We start from the raw sequence: 24252 nt of genomic DNA, 5'->3' as shown, positions 1-24252 counted from the left end.
CTGTTGATTCAATCCCTTCATAATTCCATGGTTTCTCACTGAAAACTCTAAGTTTAATGAGCATCCCAAAGCTAGAGAATGCAGATTCTACTTGTGTCTATTCAGATCATGAGAGAGAAGGTCCAGGGTTTGAATCTGGATTTGATTTTATTTTGGAATAATTTAACAAAAGCTAATAGTAAATTGAGCTTAAGCAATAAGCAATTTCATCATGCAAAATTTTTTTATTGTTTGCTCTGCTTTGTCAAGCAAGTTCTGAATTCCAAGTCTGACTCATCATTCATAAATCACTACTTGAAACATGCTACATTAATCCTTAAACAACCAGTTTATTGTAAAGGCACTTTCTTAATATTTATTATTTTATTACATTTAAGGTTGTCTCTTCAACAGTTTCTTCTTTGCAATGAGAACAATTGATTTTAAACCATTTCACATTTCCCTGGAAATTTATTGTTTTGATAATAAATAATAAATTCTTACATGACTTTCGGTGTGTGTGTGTATGTGAAGAAAAGCTATTGAAACCCAGATGTTTAGCAGAATGCTAGTACAGCACATTAACCTTCCTGAGAGAAAGCGTAGCTCTTCTCAGATAGAGAAGAGCTATACATTATGTGAAAAAAAACCAAAAAAACCCACCAAAAACCCAAACAAACTATGCTAGCTGGTATGGGTAGAGAAGAACATAAACATTGCAGAGAATCCAGACTGGGTCAGGCTGGAAGGGACCACAGTGGGTCATCTACTCCCACCTCCCTGCTCCAGCAGGGCCATCCCGGAGCACACGGCACAGCACTGCATCCAGCTGGTTCCTGGCTATCTCCAAAAAAGGAGACTCCACACCTTCTCTGGACAATCTGTTCCAGTGCTTGGTCACCTGCACAGGAAAGAAGTTCTTCCTCATGTTCAGGTGGAACTTCTGTGCATCAGTTTCTGCCCATGGCCCCTTGTCCTATTGCTCAGCACCACCAGGAAGAGCTTGGTCCAAGAGCTTGGTCCCCCCTCTGACACCCTTCCTGCAGACACTGACAGACATTGTTAAGGCCTCCTCTCATTTGTCTCTTCTTGAGGCTGAGCAGGCTCAGCTCCCTCAGCCTGTCCTCGTAAGACAGATGCTGCAATCCTTTCATTATGTTTGTCACTCCACTGGACACACGCCAGGAGCTCTGTGTCCCTCTTGTCCTGAGAAGCCCAGAACTAGCCACAACACTCCAGGTGTGGCCTCACTAGAGGAGCAGGATCACTCCCATGCTGCTGGCAGTGCTCTTCCTAATGTACCCCAGGATACCATTGGCCTTCCTGGCTTCCAGGACACACTGCTGGCTCATGGACAGCTTGTTGTCCACCAGGACCCCCAGGGTCTTCTCCTCAGAGCTGCTTTCCAGCAGGTTGGCCCCACACCTTATCTCTGTCGAGCCTGGCTATGCTCCCGTCCCCTTTCAATCTAGTTTAAAGCCCTCTCAATGAGTCCCGCTGAGTCCTGAGCTAAGATCCCTTTCCCCTTCTGATACAGGTGGACCCCATTTGCTGCCAGCAAGCTCAGTGTTGTATAAATTCACCCATGATCAAAACCACAAAATGCTGCTGTTTACACCACTCTTGAAGCCAGGTGTGCATCTGCATGACCTTCCTGCTTCTTGCTCCATCATTCCCTGCAAGTGGCAGCACAGAAAAGAACACAACGTGCGTTCCAGATCCCTTGGCCAGTTTTCCCAAGGCTCTGAGGCCCCTCCTCACTGTCCTTATCCTTTTTGCTGGGAGTTTGTTGCTGCCCACTCAGAAAACTGTAAGAGGGTAACAACCAATGGCTGCACCAGGCTGGGAAGTTTCTTGGTGATGTCCCTTACCCAGGCCTCAGGGAAGCCACACACCTCCCTCTGGGTTGGGTCTGGTCAGCAAAAAGCACAGAGGGCCTCAGAGAGAATTCTCAAGTCAAACTGAAGAGGTCATGTACTTCTGTCACTTAAATTCGAGTAGAACCTACTATTAATACTTGGCAGCAGGTATTGAGAAGTGGCTGATGGAATTGTGCTGGTTTAGCCTGGAAAAGAGGAGGCTTTTTAAAATTACTTGATAGGGGGTATAGAGGACATGAAGCCATTGGAGGGGACAGGACAGGAAATGACAGATGTAAAATGGAACAGAGAAAATTCTGATTAGAGATCAGGAAAATTCTTTTCATAATGAGGTGCATCAAATGTCAGAACAGGCTGCCAGGAGACAGTGGCATCTCCATCCTTGAAGATACTGAAAATGCAGCTGAACAGGGCCTTGAGCAAGCTGCTCTAATTAGTGATGCTCCCAGCAGGTGGCCAGACACAGAGGTCTACTCCGACCTAAAATACGCTGCAGCTCTTATTATTTGGAATTTTCATCAGATCATTTGAGAGTTTCAAAGCTCAGCTTTTCAGAAGAAGAGGGAGATAAGTTCCAAGATTCCTCTACTTGCCAAATATGGTTTAGTTGCTTAGCTCCATTACAGCCCTTCGAACATTTAAACCCAGAACAATCTCTGATGACAAGCCTATGGGATCAGTTCACCTAGAAGGACATTTTCTATGTTCCCCCTTTAATTCAACCTGACCTCTCACTGCAGCTGTTGTTCATTTAAGTGTGTGTGTTTGTGGCAACAAAATGCCAAAATTAGTATTGTGATTCAATTAAAGGAATTAATTTATGCATATATATTGGATTGGAATTAGGCAAAAATCAAAAGATGGAAGAAAAGCAGCTTATTTCCTGATAGATACCACTATGAATTATTTTCCAAAATTTAAAGCCCAAGCAGTGTTGCAAATAAAATATATAATATTATAATATTTTTACAATCATTTTATATAAAACATAGAAATAAAGAGTTTCTGCTTAAGACTGGACTACTAATGACAAACTTTTAATTAGAAATTTTAAAAATAACTGTAAATACATGAACTGAGTTTCTCTCCTATTGCTCCTCCACAGAAAAAAAAAAATGTCCGAAAGGATGGAAATTTCTAGACCAAATGGCCGTTGTAATGATTTAAAAACAAACCGTTTACTTTTCTGTGGGGAACCACTCCAACATCCTGCAGTCCTGAGCTGGTTTGTCATGCTGCTATTATACAATCCTCTCCCACCTCATGAGGTTATGGCTCAGATCCTAGGGCAAGCATTTCTACATCACTGTAAAAAGTATGAACAACAAAGTGGTTTAACCACAGGGTCCTGTGAGAAAATAAATGAGCAGTGCAGACAAATCAGTTGTGTCAGGAGTGCTTTTGTCTAAAACCTCCAGAGCTGTAAGCAGAACTAGCAATGATAGGAACCGGATGTCAGGTTCAAATTTTGCTTATAAAAAATACCGTGTGCCCTGACAGGTATGTTCTTCAGGCATGTGCAGAAAAAATGCTGGTATGCAGAAAATTGGATAAAATTCCACAACCCAACAGGTTTTGTGATTTTTTTTTTTAAATTTTTTTTTGACAGATTTTATAAAATTACTCCTGGCCCTCCAATTATGCCTTCCCCAAAGCCCCCACAGCTTGTCAAAGCCCTTGACAATGCTCTTTTCTTCCAATAGTTACCATGCAAAGAACAGTCCCAAACCTTCATACTGGTGTAAATTCTCAAAATTACTCAAGAGCCACCACACACTCTCCAGCTCCTAGCTGAAAGCCAGGAATGACTGTGGAGGCCTTGGCTCTGCAGACCAAAGTCTATGAACTGCAGGTCTAGAGCAAAATATTTGCAAGGCTACTGCATCTAAAAAAACTCAACTTCCCCTGGTCATATACCAGACTTTACTCTAGAAATATCAGATCTCGCCCACCCCTCCGTTTTTGCATCCCAGAATTTCTGCAATTTTCCTTTTGCCTCTTTGATACAGTAACTGCTAATGCCTTTTTTACTTCCTGTCATTATTTAAGTCTTTCTTCTTCCCTATCCCTTGGTACAGCAGGCAGTTATATTAAAAGAAAAAAAGCACCAGGAGAAAACACAAGATAAATCTGTTTTAATCATGAATGTGAAATGTTCAGCATCAGAACTTCTTTAAACATGCTCTCTTTGGTTGTTTCATGGTCCTGCTATGATTTCACTGCATTTTCATTACTTTTTTTTTTTCCCCTGGGTACCATATAGTTCACTTCTGCCTGTATTCTACAATCATTAAATGTTTGGGTAAACAAGGAAATTACCATGGTTAAACTAACATAACCAACACCTGAAAACTTTCATTGCAAACTGCACATGTACACTATTTTACTTGCCAAAACTGTAGCCATAGTTAATTTTTAAAAAATCACTCAGTTCCTCATTCATGGAAGCACTGCTTCAAAGCACTCTCTCACCTGTAGGTTCCTAGAAGTACGTTATTTTATGTTCACTGCAGGCCACACTGGCAGCTTGCTTGTGCACCTCAACACTAAAGACCAAATTAATTGATTTTATCACAGCTAAATGATTACATGAGAAAAACCAGAACTGCTGCTGATCCACAAAGTTTAGGGGAAAGTCAGAGAGATACTCTGCAATTCAGCTGGTAAAGCCTATAGGAGTGCTGCCCAGATCTGACAAACTCTCTATTGTGGAATCCCACACATAAATCTGAAACCCACAGATATAACTACAGACATTGTTTATAATATATTTTACAGAATGTTTTCATTTGCAAGCTTGCACTAAGTTGTATGTTCTAATGAGAGTACATACCTTTCTTAAGCATTTCTGCAGGACAGCTAGTGTTCTGGTAACCATTACCCTGGAAAGCTTTAGAAACGTTGTTTTATTCATGGGAATCACACATTTCTGTATCTCTAGAGAAGCTCTCTAAGAAACAGATCATGAGCTGTGCATTCTCTGTATTACTCCAGTCTGCTGCATATGCTCATTGCAGTAATTTACTCAAAGAGTTTGCATCAAGTCTGTTCCTCCACCAAGAAACACAGCACAAACGATGACATCAGTGACTCCTTTCTAATTTTTTGTAGAATATTTGCGTGGGGTAATTTTGGTTTTGCTAACCAGTCTAAACAAGCTTTATTAATCCTTTAATGTAGAGTTTAAAAAACCCCACATTAAGTAAATATTAATGTAATGACTGTACTTATGACAAATGAGTGTGTGGTGGAGGCAGTGTGTTGGTGCATTAAAGGAGTTATCCCATTTTAATCTGAGCAGAATGTTTCACTAGAAGCACATGAAAAAAGCAACAGTTCAGAAACATTTTTGTCACTAATAACACTGAAATATAATGGAAAAACTCGGGTGATGTTCTTTCAAAGTGTGGGCCGAATTCAGTATCTCTGAGAATTATTCACTTGTGAAGGCTTTTAGATAGTTCTTTTCTCCTTGTTAGAAACCTGCAGTGAGCCATAATCCCTGTTAATGTCCAACCAGCTCCCTGCTGGAATCTGGCTGTGAAAAACAGAGAAAGAATAATCCCTGTTATTCGAATATGATGGCCTGCCTTGAGTTTATCTTCACCTACCTTAAATGTACTGCCTCGAGTCTATACCTACCCTAAACATACTACCTTGCACCTGTACTTACCTAGAGCTTTAGGACTCTGAAAGATTGTTTACGTATTTAACTGTGCCCTCTTCCCACTCATGATATTTTATGAAAAGGGAGACATTTCTCAAATTTGTAAAGAGATGGCACACACTGAATTGCCATCTTTGTAAAGTCTAAAAGACACATCAGTAGTTAGGTTTGGCTTTCCTTTTGGCTATGTTTAAGATTAGCAACTGAGATTTCTCTATTAGCAGCAAACCAGCACAAATTTCAAGTGCATAGACATAAAACCCATTCCCACTTCTATGTTTCTGCACATGCAGGAGCCTGTGCTTTTGTGAGCCCAGCAAAGAGCCTGTGCAGCTGCTGGGGTTTGTCAAAGCCTGCAGGATTTAACACAGTTCTACCTGAGATGTTGCCTTCTGCATTGGCTGCTGGCAATCTTCCAACAATATTACTTTAAAAGTGACTTTATCAGTCCAGCTAATTTCTGTGTTTAAAGATGTCATTTTCCTCTTCATCTCCCCACATGTGATAATTACTGAGAAGCTTCATCCTGAAGAATTCAAGCCTTTGAACTAAACTAAAGGAGGCAGATCATCTAGATAGGGCATGCTCTGTGAGACTTGACATATGTAGACATATGTGGATGGGATTAAAAATAAACTTGGAACTGAATTTTTCCCTGTACAGGAATGTGTCTCTTGGAACTTAGCTCCTTAGGAGATGAACAAGCCATGAAACCATGGAATTGCCCAGTGACAAAGTCTATTGAAATCTATTGCTCTGATTCCTGTATGAAGAAAACCAGTGACACACAAAAAAATCCAAATCAGATCTGCATTTGGGATTCCTTTTTGTGTTATACCATACAATCACCATAGTATATGTTTCTTTAGCTCTCTTTTACACTTTTTAGAGATACCTCAAGATGTGTTTTAAGATCAGTGGTAATAGAACTGCCTTTCTCAATTACTTGTTCCATAAAAGCTGGAACCTGCCCAGTCACAGGTTTGAAAGGGAACTAAAAATAAAAAATACCTCCTCTCATGGTTAACTACTCAGGAGCAAGCCAAGTATGTTATTTCTTTGGCATCTTTCCACTGCATGTAAGGGTTTTAGGCAGAAATATCATTAAGGTGTGTCTTCCTGTATCTCAAAGATGTCTGAGGGAGTGCTGCAGTCTGAGGACATTTACAATCATACAGTAAAACTGATTTTAAGAGAACGGGTGGGCTACGCATCAAGAAATTACATTCAGGCAGCATCAGCAGGACAAACGGTAAACCACAACAACATCCCCCAAGAGTCCTGGATCTCTCACACAACAGAAAATCCAAGAGATTATTGACTGAAATTGATCTGAAGACAGAACAGCAAACAAAATGAGCTGCTGTTTTCATTCTTAAGGTAAAGTACGAGAACTGGTTATGTTCACATTCCATTTTTGAGCAGATAAAACCTCTAGGTTTAAAATAAGAAGGTATTTTCTGTTTTATGAGCCCGCCCTGTGGTGCAGTTAGGGCAAATCTCATCTTGATTCCACACCATGGAAGAGAAGGATCTTGCTGCAGAAGAGAATATAAGATCAGTATCTTTTGCTGCCACACACCCTCAAAACAGGAAAGACTAATTGATTTAAATTAGCTTAACAACTGTTTTTTTTTGTTAAAGCATGCTGTTACATCCCCTCTCAGACTACTGTGCCATCTTCACTGCTTCTTTAATCAGTAAAGAAGCAATTTCTTTTGCAGACAGCATGGCTACCCTTGAAGAGCATGTGAGTCTACTCTACTACCCTTCCATATTGACTGATGAAATCTGAGTGCTTTGGATTTGTGTTCTCCATCTTCTAAGCATGGCCTTCAACCCATGTAACAATCTCTTTCTGCAGCCTGCCTCCCCCATGGTGTCTCCAGGCTGGGACCAGTGTGAAAGTATGTATGTTCAGAATGGCCAGCCATATGTGTGTGCTACAGCCAAATAAAATTTAGCACAGCTCGATCCTCCTTGCCTTCCCCTCTGTGGGAGCTCTACTTTGGGCTCTTTTTGCCTTTGCTCAGCTGTGCATGTTAATGAATTTCCTATAAATCTACAAAATCTTTGAGACTTCTTTTCCTCTGTCAAATTTGGTTGAAAATGGTCAATAAATTGAAAAGTTACTGGGTAGGAACTACAGCTCAGCTAAGCAGATGGATGGCACTGCCATTCAAGCTCTTCTTCTTTGGAATCCAAACTAACACATTTTGTTGGAATTGTAAGAGTCTGGATATAGACTCTCAAGATATCCTTGCACTAAATGCTACACAGAAGTGGAATTTTTTGGTACATGCCTTTCTTTTGGATTCCGGGAGACTGACCTGCTACAAATTCTCAAGTGATCAGCAGCAAGCAAGCCTCTCATGATCATGGGTCTGCTGAATGTTTAATAGATACAGTTTATTGTCTTTTTAATCTACTTGGATACTTACTACCAAAGACAAAGCACTTTAAGAAAAAAGTGAAATGCTACTTCTATAACAATGCAAAAGGAAATACCAGTCTTTGCTGTGGTCCTCATTAATCAAACTGCTGAAAACTTCTGATTGTACCTTCCCCCTTGCTCATTTTTCCCTTCTCACTGTGTATTTGTGGGTCCAAACTAAAAATTTAATCTTATGTTTTAAAGAATAACAGAAAAGCAAAGATAAGAAATGATGAGAGAAACAAAATGAAATGTATTTTGGAGCATAAACTCTTCCTAAAGACTTTGATAGGTTGGTAAAGTTTTTTACAAAGCAAAATCTGAAAGGTATCTCAGGTTATACTAAGGTTGAAATACATATCAACATTTCATTGATCTTGCGATTACTTTAAACTTGTGCAATGTAAGCATCAACACTGAACACTACAGGTAAGGTTAGTCTTACAAAATCTACGCAAAATCTGAAGGCAAACCCTCTAAATTACCTATGTTATATCCTATAGGACAGGCAAATATTGCTATCAAATACAGAAAAAAACTTTGCTTGACATCATTGATGGGTCTCCTGTTTTGTTATTACTATTTGCCTGAAATTTCTCCTTCCCTTTTCTCTTCTGCTTCACTCCATACCCTGCTCATCTTACCCTCAACTACCTTACTCTGTGCCCCTTTCCTTTGTTATTCTATTTGGTTCTCCTTTCCAAAATAAATCCACTTTCAAATGCTCAACTTCACAAAACTGCCTAACACAACCACTTCAGTTACTCTGCTTTTGTCTCAGTCTTCCTCCTGCTCTGAAACAAGAAAATTTCTCAGTCCAGTGGTATCTATGAACCCTGACTGGCAAAATCTCATACAGGAATTCACATACAAGATGCATCCTACTGCAAAATCTTAAAAGCTAGTCATGATGCCCTGGCTGAACAAAATAATTTGTAGGCCATCTGCTCATGTGTATCGACATACACCTTTCCTAGCTGAAGTGATTTGGAAGTCTTCTAATCTTTGTGTATTGTGACTGCATTGTTACAATAAATATAGTAAAAGCATTCTTTTATCCAGCAATTTTTAATTTGCCAGCGTTTTGACCGCAGACCTTTTATTGTTACATATTTTTGTTGTTATATGACTCACCACTTCAACTGCATTTGCCTGCATCTTCAAAGAGTTGTTAATAGCAAACCCCCCTCCCCTCCATACATGCTGTTCTTGGCAAAAAACAGGAGTTATGTACAGATACAAATTCCTAGATGCTAAAGTGTTGTGAGCTGCTCAGTATCATCTCAGCACAGACTGTCTGTGACTGCCCACAACCCAGCTCTGGGTGTATACATGAATGGATCTGTGTCTACATGATATAAACAGTGTTGATAGCAACTTTAAAAAAGCACACACAACGAAACCTCAAGACTATTTGCGCTTGTTCTGAAATTAATTTTAAAAGCTGTTGCGTATAAAAGAAAAAGAAACCCAGTATTATTCTTCTTGTGGCTTGCTTTCATCTTTGAATCCATCAAAATCCTGCATGGTAACTGCTTGAGGGAAGAGTTGAAAGGGCATTTCCTTTGATAACCACCAGAGCTTTGCTACCCCAAACTAAATAAAAGTTAAGAATTTTTTCTGTATGGCCAATTATTAGGTTTGACATCCACCTAGAAGTGCCCTGCCTCAACGGCCACACAAAGACACAGACATTACATTCCTGTCTGTCCACACCATCTGTGCGTGTGGTCTGCACACCCAGGATTCCTGTCCATCCTCACTGTCCCTGGGCTCGGTGCACACAGAAAGGATTCCTGCCCGAGCACACAGCGGCACATGTGCAGTACAGAGCTGGGCAGATGATTCCTGTCCCTTCCTCTGCTCTTGCACACAGCACACAGCCAAGGAGAACCATAATAAACCAACACTTTTCTTTTTTTGTTTTTTTTTTTTTTTTTTGCTTGTTATTCCAGCAGAGGTTGCTTTTCTGCATCAAAGCCTAGGTACTAAGCTGGAGAGACTGAAAAAACATTCAGTTTCTCTACTGTATTTGTGCCAAAATTATTCTCACCAAGGAAAGAGTGTCAGTTTGGCCAGATGAATTTCTCTAAGGTGTCTGCATTCCAGTGTCCCTGTCTTTGCCTGCTCTATTCCTGATCTGTTGTCTTTCTGTAATTTACATTATATGATGCCATTACATATGAGAAGAGGCCCACCCAATGGGCACTATAAAGCACTCTGTAAAGCTTAGGAAAAAAATCTTAGAGAATTCTCTCTGCTACAGGACCACTAAAAGAAAAAGATCTGTGGAAGAAGATGAGAAAAAAAGCCAGCCATATCTCTGGTGAGTCTTAACAATCCTTTTACTGCTAAGTCATTAAACTTAAGATAGGTGATTCCACTTGTTAAAGAGTCCTGACAAAGCAGGGGAAGAAATAGAAAAGAATGAATAGAAGGACAAGAGCAACCTTGACTGACTGATTTGCAATTAGAAGACCTAGGAGGAAACAAGGAAGCCTTCATATTTTTAAGCCCTTTTTATATCACAAACCAGCCTTCTGGCTGACAATGCAGAAGGATTACGTGGTTTTGGTAATCAGGAAAGGGGGGAAGAGAAAAATCTTTTTGTGATCTGATAGTGATGAAGAGGTCTAGGAAAATAAGGAATTAGTCTTAGTCTGTACTTCCCAGTTTGTGCATCCTTCCCACCAAACCTGTGAATTTTTTGTTTTTTAGTGCAGAAGAACATACATCTTGCATGCCTCCATATGAGATAGAGAAGACACTTGAAAGATGATTGAAGATCTGTATATATACGTAAATATATTTCCCCTTAGGAAAAAAAAATCTGGGAAAAACTAAAATGAGAAGGTACAGTCCTTAATACTTACAGAGAACAAATAAACTCATGCAGGCTTCCAAGTTTTAAACAATCTGTGAGTGTGTGTGTTCTTAAGGATCACTTTATTGCTTTTATTATTTTTTCAGCACCACTACTGTCAGCAGCTGGCAAAGGTTTGGGTTGCTAGCTGTAATAAAGGAGGCAAAGCCAAGGTTGCATCTACTGGTGTTTAGGAGATGAAGAGCACACTGGCTACGTGTCATAAATTATGGTCATGTTTCATGTTAAGATGACAACAGTGAGAAGAGCAACTTCTGGACTATTAAAAGGATTAAGAGTGCTACAATGGTAAAACAGAATGTTTAAAAATGTTAAGTTTCCCACCCCAAACAAAAATCCATTGTAAAAACAAAGAGATACCTGGGTTGTTCAAATCCTGAGAAATCAAAATTCTGTTCAAATCCTGGAGTTAGCTGTGAGACCTCCATTTTTTGTTTACTCGACTACAGGAAATATTTGTATTCACACTAAGACAGGCATTGGTGGTAAACAAACAGAAAGAGAACAAAGGACTGGGTTCTGTGACTGTAAAATTGTACTCAAATAAAGAGAACTAAAGCTCTAATAAAATGATTACCCCTTAACCAGGGCGGTATTCAACATAAAAGACCACTGCTTCCTTCAGGCACCAGTCCTGGGATGAGCCAAATATTTCCCAAAAATATTTTTGGGAAGTAGAGCTTTACAAAAGCTGAGACATTAACATTCCATCTATACTACTGATAATCTAAAATTCTACAACATTGCAATTGCAAAGGTAAATTACTTGAAATTGAGGGTACATAATCAGCAAATTTTTCTTATATCCACAAGATAAATGTTTGATTATGCCAAGTAAAATCAGACAGCAATCTTTTGATAGCTGAGTTTGATACTTATTTTGTCTTCATGCAAAATCTTGGACTAACCCCTAAAAGCACTTCTTTCTACTGCAAAGACTAAAAACCTTTGGCAACATATTAAAGGCAAAATAAGGTACACAGAAACTGTGCCTTTATTTTGTGTTCCATACAGGTCTGCTCAGGGACAGCTGAACACAACAGCCCTAAAGACAATCTGCCAAAACCACTAACTCATGTTTGACAGCACTGTCTCCAGACTGCCATTCAGGGAGGGACTGGAAGCACAATCTCCATCAGTATAAACTTTATCATCTTGTACCTTTTGGAGCTGGCAGCTGTTTCCAGACTCCTCGAAGCTTCCAAGTTAGGAGACAGCAGAAAAATCTCCATCCCCTCCCTGCATTCACAAATGTCAAGTGGCAAACGCGTGGCCTCTAGGGAAAATCTGCACACCTTTTCTTTGGTCATGAGTATTTCTTAAAAGGGGCTGTAGAAAACAGCATGTGCTTATTAAGGAGTAAATGTGTAATTTGTTCTGCACCTAAACACGAATAGTAATTTTTTAAGACTTGGATCCTTCAGAACATAACACCATGACTTTAACAGAACTGAGGGGAATCTGCAGCCACCAGCACCTTGCCATTTGCAGAAGCTGTAACAAGTAACTGATGCCTAATTTCATAAATCTGTGTCTCATATTGACAAACCTGCAATTTCCACAATGTGGTATGTAAATTAACGACGGATTATTATAAAGAAACTGCTCCTAACTAACAGCATCTTAGATTTCCAATTGCAAGACGAAACCTCTGTTTTCCCCTTCCTTACCTATTCATTTGTCTGAGATAAGGTGTACTGGACTAGGCTCAATTGGACAGTTTCAAAAAGGGAAATTATTTTCAGAATTTACTGAGTTTAATACAGCAGATGAGAAAAAAAAATCTGTACACTGAGAGATATTTCAGTGCATAAGCTCAAAAATACCTAAGATCACTGTTCATCAACAGTTCACTGTTTACTGAAGTTCATTCCATGCAGCTAAGCCTAAATTTTTTCCATTATCAATTTTTAAGATGGTAGGGATTAAAATTCTCTTTTGCAGACTACGCATTTCTCCAATTCCAGTGGATTTATGATGTTACGCCCAAAATAGCACAGCAAAATCACAAATATGCAATATATTCTATCTTATAGATCATTAATTTTCATTACATATTCTAGGTGTAGAATCACCTAGAATCAATCATTCATTCCTCCTTCAAGTAAAGAACAAATCACTAACACATTAAGTCATATAACTGTTAATCTATAATCAACTTGAAACCTTCTACAAATTTAGTTTATGAACCCAATCAGTCAACTCCTATCTCTGACTTCAGCTTCTCCTTACATGTTTTTGGAAAACACCTTGAATCATCTATCACCTCACCAGTTACAGGTCTTACACAAATTAAAAGCAGTACTAAAGCTGGAAAAATGCCTTTCAGCTTTCTGCCACTGCTTTTTAACTGACTATCAACGTGTGAATTGGTTTTTATATATGATAGCTGGTAATGTCACAGGCTTGTTAAGCTTTCCATCCAAAGACAAGTAACCACAAATAAAGTTTTACTGCATAGGTTTAATATGAAACCATTCCGTGTGTTGCGTGCTCCCTGAGGAATAACACCATTAAATACAGGAAGAGATAAGCATAATGTAGCAAGTTAGCACATTTTGAATGCATATTTAGTAAAGGGACACATGTGTCTCCTAGACAATTGTCATTGTCAGGTAAAACAGCCCAGGTGAACAGGAATCATTTAGTACAGAAAAACCTGCATCCAATCAATGAAATACCTGCAGGGATGCTTACACATCCATCTTCACCAAGATTCAAAACCTTCAAGCAAGTAATTAAAAATCCTCCGGAATCTGATATTTCAGCGTGAAATTTCTGTTTCTTCACAAAAGAAAATCTATTCATGCATTTATCTCGTCAAGACTTTTTATATTTTTAAGTGGAACTTTCCTGTCAGCAACACTTCAGAGTTCCCTAAACAATGAGTCTAAAAGATACAATTTAAATGTAATCATAAACTCACTCTATTTTCTGGTCATCCTTCAAACATCATCAATTCAAATACCAAGAGTGATGCCAAACCAGCCCAGCCACAAAGACCAATGGTTGGAAAGTCTCAAATAGTTTACCCCTGAGGCACATCCTGCCACTGCACAACAATCAGGAGCAGTCATGCATGGGTCCTTCCCAGCTACCCCACAAACCATGGAAGTTAAGCAAAAGAAGATGCACCCACAAGTGTATTCCTTGAATGAACAACTATAGGTGAGCTGTTCTAAATGACTCTTTCTGAGATTTTGCATCTATCTCATGACTCGTCAGCTAAGACAAATATAGTCAAGAACTATGTTCAACATAATTATTTGCAGCAAAGAGACAGAATGAATTCCATAAATACTCTGTTGTACGTGTGTATCATAGAGCGCTATTCTAATGTATTCTCTTTATTTAACTGAAAACCACCATGTATCAGACCAGTGGTTCAGGCCACAATAACTACAGGAAACTACTGTATGGTACAACTGAGATGTCAAATGACACCGACTGTCTTAACGTTGCACCAATGTCCAGCAGTTTTATTCACAGACCAAGGAATGATTATTTTTCAAGCCCAAATTAGATCTTCTAGTGCAGTCTTCTGAGGAAGCCCAAGTTCAGCGAGCTTTCTCACCTCTTTAATAGTGCTAACAAGCCTGGTTCTCCCAGGGGAGACCTAACAATCTTTCCTGATATCCAACACCATCAAGTTGGTCACTTACAGGACTGGGATACAGGGTCTCTTAACTGCTAACCTAGACTTGTCCAGCAATCCCGATTTTCTAGACAGAGGCAACGTTGCTTAAATAACTTCTAATAGGAGTTCATAAGCCTTGAATGAGAGCTAGTGTATAGGTGGCACTAAATGCTGTTGGCAATTATCCAATTAAATTTATTTGTGTGAATTTTAGTCAATTAAAAAGCTGTAAAACTAGAGTATGAAAGAAAATCTTAATATATTCAATTAATGGAGGAATATTTCTAATGGAGTGAAACAAGTTTTCGAAATCTGAGTTCAAACTTGGGAAATATTAGTCCTTACAGTATTTTAAAAAATATTACAAATGTCTAGAAAGAAAAGGTACCAAATACTGTATTGTCATCTGGGTTCCTCAATACCTCTATAAACCTTAAAGCCCTCTCGCTCGGTGAGACAAAGCATCTTCCTCTTCTAGCAACCCTACACAGGGTCTATACCCTAAAACCTCCAGGCTGTGGCAAGGCTGAAGGCACAGACAGAAAGCAGACAGGGCTGTTTGCAGCAGTTCCAACAGGCACAAGAAGATGCACTCACACAGTTCCAGCAGGCAGCTCCCTTCCCTGGCATCATGCAGCCAGCCACAGCCAGGGCTCCCCTGAATATAATTTTTTATTTAGTCATGCAAGAGGCAAAGGGTGAAGGTAAAGGAGGAGGGAGAGGAGAAAGACTATAAGTAATACCAGGGAGAGATGAAATGTTGTCCCAGAAAAGACTGCTGATGCTGCACTGAGTGCTGTTACTGTGCTAACAGATGATTAAAAATGATGGGGAAAAAGTCTGGAACACATGGCAGGGAGAAGGGGCTTTCTTTTAATCTGTGAGGGCTCCTAGTGCTGTGCTCCAGGAAGCAGTGCTCAAGGGCACGACAAAGCCTTGCTTTCTGTGCCTGCTCGCTGCTGTCAGGTGCTGGGGTCTGCTCCTGGCAGAGACCTCCCCCTTGACAGAAACAATTACTGAGGAGCAAAGCCTGGCAAAACAAGCAGTGCTGTGATTGATAATCTGGGTGCATTACAGGCCTTCAACAAAAGCCACGATGCTTAAATTTGACAGCTGGCAATGCTTGATGAGAGCCAATTAGTGGATATATATTCACTTCAGCCAGAAGTTTCTTGTGTTTCTAGTCCAACAGCTTCCTGAATAGGAAGTGTACAGATTGATTTCGCCCACTTCTGCCTGCTCACATGCCAGCTACACTGGCAGCCCAGCTAAGAATATACTATAAAAACTACATATTTTGGCACCTTTGTATATTAAAGCCAGTAACTGAAAAGCTGCAAGTGACCCTCCAGACACTAGTGGTACAAGAACCTGAAAAAAGGTGACTTTGACTCTACAGACCATGCAGTAGATACGGGAGGCTGAGACTGCACTGCATATGTAGCAAGTCCACTGCAAGTGATGATAGTTATTGAAATGCTTCACCAGTCCTTGAAATATTTCTGGCAAAGTACATTAATCTGTTTGTTCCTGCTTCAAATTGGTTAACCTAGCATTCAGAGAACACCAGAACTCAGAGTACCTTCTGTTCTGCCCAGTTCATAAAGAAACCTCTGACACAGCCCATTCAAATTCCTCTGCCTGTTCTTAATTTTCTTATCACAAAAATTTTCTTTCCCTGCTTTTACATCTATCTGCAGTCTTGCCAGTGCAAGTACATGGGCAATGTGGTATGGAGATCAATAAACAAAGATGGATCCAAGTGCCCTGAATCTCATCACTCATTTAAAATACTAATTTTTCTTCGTCAGCTATGAAGAAGCCATCACCACCACACTCAGACAACTTACATACATATTCCTAGACTTCCTAAATTCCCTTCCGACAGCGGTTCGAGAGATGCCTCCCCTCACTGAACTCCAGACTGCTGGAACCCTTCAGAGAACAACAGGGCAGCACCACATGTATCAGTGCACAGTGATCTGCACTGATTGTATCCATGGCACCTGAAGAAGCAGTTCCCTTGCTAACAGGGAAATCGCCCTCATCAGACACGGTTTCAAATCAGGGCAGCTGAGGTAAAGCACAGACTAACTGCACGCCCTCACAACCTGTACTATCTCATCGGGCAGGGTGGTGACTAACACTGCCAGAAGTGTGGCCATGCTGATACAGCTCCACAGCAGCAAGAGGAAAACATGTGCCTGTCAGTCTCCTTTGACCTGTTTTACATTCTCTTGTTATAAACAGAAATGACTCCAGCCAGCGGAACCTCAGTTTGGAAAAGTTCACAGCAGAGGAGTGTCAGGTGTCAGTGCGCAGGGTTTCCAGGGAAACAAGCAACAGTGGAAAAATATAATTTTTGGTGTGAGAAGCTACTCTGGAATCTACAGTTCCTCATGATCCCATGAACCACATTTACTTGGGAAACCAGTCTTTGCAGTAACTTGGCCTCATAAAGAAAACCAGTCAAAATCTTACAGGGAAGAGGCACAAAGCAGTACAGAAAAACCAGCTTCGGTACTTACTTGCTTAGATGAAATGTATATTTAATATTGCATAAATACTGTTATTACCAGTCAATTATTAGCTATTTGACCATTGCCAAATAATTCCTCTCAATTTGTGGGAATGTTAAATAACAGCCCCTCAAATTCATGCTGGCCCACAGAGGAAGGCACAATCTTGATGAGGATATAGAAGCAGAAGGAAACAACATGTATTAAAGACTCCTCTGAATGGCAAGGCTGACTACAAAACCCACATTTACAATAGCGTGGCGCTTCTTATCTCCTCTTATTAAAAGAGAAAGGAGCTCTTTTTGAGTGAACAGCAAGTGTGTCTATGGCAAGAACATGACAGGTAGTAATTTTTTTTTTTCTATCCCCCTAATAGAAAAAAAAATAGTAATCAGCTTAAATTGCAGTAAGGGACATTACATATAATAATAAAGACAGATAAGGTATAAAAAAGACATCCCAGGACTTAAGATCTCCTTCACTTAAAGTCTTTCGGAACAGATGATAGGTGTAATTGGATGAATCAACTCAGTTGCAGAGAGCTCTCTTCTAAGGCCATATTATTCACTATTTTTCATAAACAGTTTGCATGACAAAAGAAAATGTATATTTATGAAATACAAGGAGAAAGCTTAAGCTGGGTGGTTCTCTGAGCATGCTGAAGTATAGAATGAAAACCCAACATGTTCTTAAAAGACTGAGGAACTGATCTGAAAATGACTTTGATTTAGGCATAGGCAGCATAATAAAACGTAAGTAATATTAGTCTAACCTGAAGTTGCACAGTTTCAAATGAAAATGTTGAGATCCTGTCATCAGTAACACTGAGTCAAGCCAGTTCCTGGTAACTTCTACTATAATAATAATAATTATGAAACATTATATAATAATACAAGTGAATATGGCTATTTACAAACAATTAATTTGAATAGTACTCCAAGCTGTCAGAAAATACTAATACTGTTCAGAGCCTCCTAAAAATTTTAACACCTATTACTTCACATTTATGGCATGGCAGTGACAGAGATGTTGGTCAAGTCAGGCACCCACTCTGCTACACACTGTATAAATACAGAAAATGACAGTCTTTGCTGCAAAGAGCTCCTAGCAGAAAATCCCAGCTGTTTAAGACTGAAAGCCCACAGACAGGAAAACCTCAGCCCCTTCAGAATGCCTTCCCTTTACCACACAAAACTGTGGAGTGGTGCTTTGCTCTGTTACAATAAATAGAAGCTGATATTAAAACTTAGCTTGACGAGGAAAGGGATAAACGGCAATCAGGCCATTTCCTAACAGCTGAGCAGTGTCTGTGCTCCACCAAGCAGGCCAAAGCTCCCTGGGTCCCTGTCAGCCCTCTCCACACCACATCTGGACCTGCTTACACAACTCCGAGTCTTGCATCAGCCCAGCCCCTCCTGAGCAGCAGCCTCCCAGCCACTGCCTCTCCAGGAGCTACCCAGAGACACAGTGCCCTAGGAGGAATGAATTGGGACCACATTAGCTGGTGACCCTCGCCCTGCAATGGCCCTGCCTGTCTGATGATAGAGGAAATCCCTCATCCAAACTGACAACCAATATGAAACAGGCAGCTGCATTTACTGGAGAGCCTGGTCAATGCTGAGCGCCTCATTAGGAAATGGGCTCTGTATCGAGGCACATTCCTGCAATTCAGAGCCTAGAAACTCTAAATTAAAACAACATTGATGCCATATCCTCTTTCCAAAATGCTTCTCTTCATCCTAACTTTAACACACATACTTAGAGAAATTAAAGAACAAAAATGTCTCTGGCAGGACTCCTTCCCTCTCTTGTGCAGCAGTACCCTTCCCGTGTGAGCGACCAGGAACGTGACAGGGCTGGGAAAGGAGAGAGCACAAGGAAAGACAGCAGAGCCTTCCAGATTCTGGATACTCTGCCCTTGATGAACCTCTGTGTCTTCACCGATACTTTTAAATAAATAAAAGTCACAGGAAATCATTGGAACAAGTTTTTGTCAGCAAGTCAGCCAATGGTAAGCAGCACAAGCAATGAAAAGTCATGATCCAAATCCTATCCTACACGCTTGGATCCATTCACACTGACTATTGCAGCACAGTCAGGAAACTGCTTTCCTAAACTCTGTCAGAAGCTCTTTCCAGCCTGCAGTGAGATTCAGCCATACTGGTTAACACAGCATGCACAGCTCTTCCCACAAACCATCCCTTCCCATATTGCTCAGCATTTCTGTGTCCATCCTACGCACGTGGAAATGGGAATCTTTTACTCAGCTGGGTCTGACCACCAACTGAAAGAGCTGCTTTCCTACCACAAAGCCTAAGCATTTCCTAGGAATGGGATGGACTGAAATACCAAATACTTATCAGGGAGCTCAACAGCTCTGAAACACAAATGACTGAGGTCAGGATCCCAGCTCTGAATATGAAGGGCTGAATAAACTTTTTGGGTTTTTTGCTTTTCAAAGTCTTTCAGAATATCTTGATTTATGGCATCACTTGCCTTCCTTGAACAGCTGTGTTCAACACATCTGCAAGCCTGAAAGATTTTAAATTTACAATTTCTATTGTGAATTTAAGAATTACAGCTGAACTTTTAGGAAGTTCCTGAAAGGTGACATGGTTCTGTGGAGCTGGCAAACACAGATGGACCCTTGTTCTCAAGATGCAGAAAGGGTCCATGAAGAGAAGGCTTAAACTGAGGAAGCAGCATAGTTGTTTTGCTGGAAAATAATGAGGCTGGTGACCTGGAACAACTGAAGAGGAGTGCAAGGGCCAAGTACACAGAATATTTGCAAAGCATGTGGAAAACTGAGATTTCCCTTGACTACATCAGTAATGAAGATCTTGTAAATCTCACAGCCATCTCTTCTGACCCATCTCCTATTTCTGGAGCTGTCAAAGTTGGTGTGATTTGAATTTATTCAGAAAAAGTACATACCAAAACTATTGGCACTGAAAAAAAAAATGGAATTTTAGATTCTCTGCAACTCATAGAGGTGGTGAGTAATACTCTCCTATAATAAGCAATGAGGAGTTTTTCTATCAATGTGTTGAAAGCTGCACACAAAAAAAATGGATATAAGATGACACATCCTTAAAACACAGGACAGACTTTAGGGAGGATGTGTCAAATCTCTGTTTGGTCACATAAATATTTCTCAGGTATATTTAAAATATAGTTTAGATTGTTTATATGTAAACATTCATTCTGCCTTGGGGATTGTGGATGTACTGGAGAATACCTGTGATTTTATACTACACATAAAACTTTTATTTATACTACCCATAGCACAGATGTGTTGAGGAGATTACTTTCTGCTTTCTTCATTATTTTTAAGATTAAAACCTTAAATAATCTTAAACAGTGACAAATCTTTATAGCTGATTGCAGTTTAGGAACCAGAATCTTCAAAGGCATTTCAACAGTCCAATGAATTGTTTGAGAAAGGACCACTGGTCCAACCTCAAATCATAATTGGTCTCGCTACATACCAAGAACAAATTAATCTCCTTTTCAGTTTTCATTTATCTGGGAAGTAAGGTATCCCACAGATACAAAGAAAAGCACTTAGAACTGGCATCCTTAAGGGAAATGGCTATGTCTTTTTAGGAAGAGTTTATGATACTGTAAGACTTACCAGCACTGAAAGGTAACAACAGGAACTACATCATTTTAAAGATTATTTACCTGAAATCTAAGTCATTACAGATAGGCACAACATTAATATGTTAATTAAGTATACACAAATTTTCAGCAGAAAAAAAACTCACCAAAAAATACTACAGATTGTTCCAGCTACTCACAACAGATAATCAGAAGGAAACTGGGAAACTGGGAAGCTTAGGACAACAAGAACTAAGAAGTGGTGTTATTTTATCTTGGAATGAGTGGTACTATACATTACAGCTGCTGCATCAACAATTACATGAACAAAACAAGTACTTGTAATGGCTGTGACCACTTCTGATTCCTGTTTTAGCAGATGACTTGGGTGACCAGTGACAGTAATTACAACTGTTGCTCAAAAGTAAATAATACAAGACTGCAATCTATACTTCTAGCTCATTCTGAAGCTGGTACATAAAACCCCCAAAAGTACTGTTCTTAAATGAAACCATAAATAATTATCATAAACAACCAATAACCTACTTGTGTTTGCTGAGGAAGAAGCACAGAAATCCCTTATCACAATGCTGACCTGGTTTTGTCTTACATTCTCTGACAGCAATAGAAATCATCTGGTTGACAGATGAATGTTGCACATAAAACTTTATGAAGATGGAAATGGTGGCACTGAAGAAGTTGATACTGGATTGGCAGCAGCATATGTGCTATTACAAGGAATGTGGCAAGGGAATAACTCAGGAAAACCCACCAGAAGTGCTGAAGTGAAAAATGTACACAAATTTTTTCAGGTCCTAAATCTCTTATTGCCAGGGATGCCTTTTGCTTCCTCTGTGTCCTACTGGCAATGTACTTTTCACATTGCATTCAGTACTGGAACATAATGTTAAATGCTTTAACAGAAACACACTTTTTCTAATTGTTATGCCAACACAGAAAGATCTTAGAAACAGGAGAGGCCAGAAATAGGAAGGAACCAATCTCCTCACAAGCACAAGACCTCCCAGAGTCTATTCTAGAGGCTGACACATGGTGTTCCAGTTGCAATCAGAAATCACAGGAGAGACTGTGCAGTGTAACATTCATATTTGAGCTCTACAGCCTATTCTTCCAAATAGGCTTCTTCCCCAAAAAGGCAAATATAAACCCCCAAGAGAAGTATCACTACTTTTCCCTGAATCTGTGACTATTCATGCCTGAAGAGGATAATAACCAATGTCCTCTTCATTCACAATTTCCTCTACATCCTATCACACATTTACTACTTGGGCAGTGACACAAAGAAACTTCCCTCAGTGCTGAGTCCAGTAGCTAGTTTGAAATTGTTAGTTATGCACTTTCTGTCCCAACATACCACAGGATTATACATTATTAGTTCCATAGATCAAGATAATAATCCCACACCAGATTATTCACTGGAGTTTTCCTAGCCCTCCTGTACCCACCTGCTGCTTGAGCTGTTGCACAAGACGGTCCTTCTCTCGTTTCAGTGCAGCCACTTCATCCTGAGTCTTCTTCTTAGAGGATGAAAGCTCTAGCAGAGCAATATTGGCATCTTTTTCACTAATGGCAGCAAGAAGGGCTTCTTGTCTGAAAAAAACCAAACAAATTACATTATTATCCTGCAAAACTTAGAGGACTCCTCTACAAAGATTTGAACATACCATAAATGCTGTACCAGTGAGCAACTCTGAAAAGCAGTAATAAATATTTTTGTCTGGGCTACATGTCTGCTGGTGGAACAGGAAGACAAGACACACACACGTCCCCATAAACAACTGTGCTGATACCAAACTGCAGTTTACAGGATAAGAAAAAACACATTCTTCTTCTTCTGCATATCACTCTTCTTCTGCACTCACCTTCTCAGTTTTTAATAGCTACCATTCATTATTACTTTGGCTGAACATTTTCCCCCACTCCTTCCCTGTAGCAGAAAATCTTAGAAATAGAATTCAGAAACATTTTACACATACTGAGAAGAAAGGAGACAAAGATAATCCCCCTAACAGTTAAACAGCAGTTCTCAAAGGGAGCCAAAGGATTGATTATGTTAGGGAAAGCAACCTTTTCTCTCATTCAACCTTAATTCTCATCTTTAGCTGGTGATGTGCAACAGGATTTCAAAGAAAACCTTGGCCTTCTTGCCCAGTAGGGCTGGCTTGTTTCACCTCTCATCACCTTGCAAGAAGGCATAAAATGAGGTCTTAAATGTGGGCTGGTGTGAAAGATGCCATCATGCGGGAGTGGTGATGAAAGACAAACCAAACATGACACATTTCTTATCTACATTTCATCTAAGAATAAAGTTGCAAATGCATTTAAAGTTTTGCTGCAGCACTCAATATCAAGAAGTTTATTATCAGAATCCCAATTTAAGCCACGTCTCAAAACGGTGAAAAAATAATGTATTTCAAGAAGAAAAGGTGCGTTTCAACAGATAAAACTGTTCACCATCTGACAGGACAGTGGATTAACACAATGGACTTTCTGAGGGTGGAATTTCCCTCTGGGTTTACACAGATGTTTCTTGTACAGTCCAAGAGAGTTAGCTTGCTTTAAATGAAATACCAGCATATCAAAAATTTCACAGATCCAGTGTAGAGAGTACCTGATTCCTGCCTAGGTCATATCTAAAAAAATATTACTGCTTCCCTTTCAAAATGTAATACCATAAAGTAAAGCAAATTTTTTAAGATAAATTAGGATAATCAGAAAGTATTCTAAATACATTTGTACTATGAAGAAATACAAATATTCTGGTGACTTAATGGAAGCAAAGAGTAGAAGAAAGGAAAAGGTGCACATCAGATTCCCAGATGTAGTGTCAAGACTGTAGGTGTGGGAACGATGGATAATAGGCGTGTTATTATTGCCATTTTGTTTCTATTGCTTTTGCTTTATGGAAAAGTATCCAGTTTTGGATGTCTGCCTGAAACATGAAAAATACCAATAGGGTGAAGTGACAGAACATGATCCATGACCTCTGCTTTTTTCCAGCTATCGGTATCCTGGGAAAGACAGGCTGGCTTGGAGCTCTGGTCATTTTCACTTTCTTTAGAGTAATCTGTTTTGATTATAAAGAAACACTTATTCTTTTAATAGTAAGCCCACAATCCTCGCTGATGATTCAGGACCAGAGCCAAGAATATCTCCGTAACTCTATCTGTGGAGCCATTACTCTGGTATGGAAATTGGAGGTGCCTCAAATAGCATGTAAGCCATATACCTTCTGCAATCAAATCCTTTGCTGCCCATCTTAGAGTGAAAACCCCAAGGCCAGGAAAATGAGATATGGATAGCAGTCCATTACTTTTTTGTTTTGGTTCTTTTGCTGAAAAATCTTTGACACCGTGTCTTAGAAAATAACTTCTTACAGGCCAAAACTTCAGTGCTATGCTGGGAGGTAAGGGCGCTGGTCAAGAAGTGGGGTGAAAGCCATTGTGGCTTTCTGACTGTTTTCTGGAACTGAAACAAAGTGAAGTTTGAACAAAAGTAAGAAGAATATCCTGTGATAAGTGCACTGTAGCTGCATTTTTTGCTTTAGCAAGCTAAAAGTAAACTGCTCCATGTGGGAGAAGTGCAGGTGTCACTGTCAGCTCTGCTGGAAGGGACACGTCTGTAGCGCCAA

General features: G+C 39.8%; 1 protein-coding gene across 12 annotated transcripts in view; it reads right to left on the bottom strand.

The window, feature by feature from the left end:
* ERC1 (ELKS/RAB6-interacting/CAST family member 1) overlaps window positions 1–24252 on the bottom strand; it is a 278983-nt gene that overhangs the window by 33431 nt on the left and 221300 nt on the right. For all 12 annotated transcript variants that reach the window (XM_068191757.1, XM_068191762.1, XM_068191759.1 and 9 more), the window contains one exon: window positions 22067–22211. In XM_068191757.1, the coding sequence (XP_068047858.1) occupies window positions 22067–22211 (145 nt within the window). The remainder of the gene's footprint in view (window positions 1–22066; window positions 22212–24252) is intronic.

Source organism: Anomalospiza imberbis, chromosome 5 (genome assembly GCF_031753505.1).
Source record: "Anomalospiza imberbis isolate Cuckoo-Finch-1a 21T00152 chromosome 5, ASM3175350v1, whole genome shotgun sequence".
Classification (NCBI taxonomy): Eukaryota; Metazoa; Chordata; class Aves; order Passeriformes; family Viduidae; genus Anomalospiza; species Anomalospiza imberbis.
Note: the sequence above shows the minus strand (reverse complement) of the source record. Positions and strands in the feature narration are given on the sequence as shown.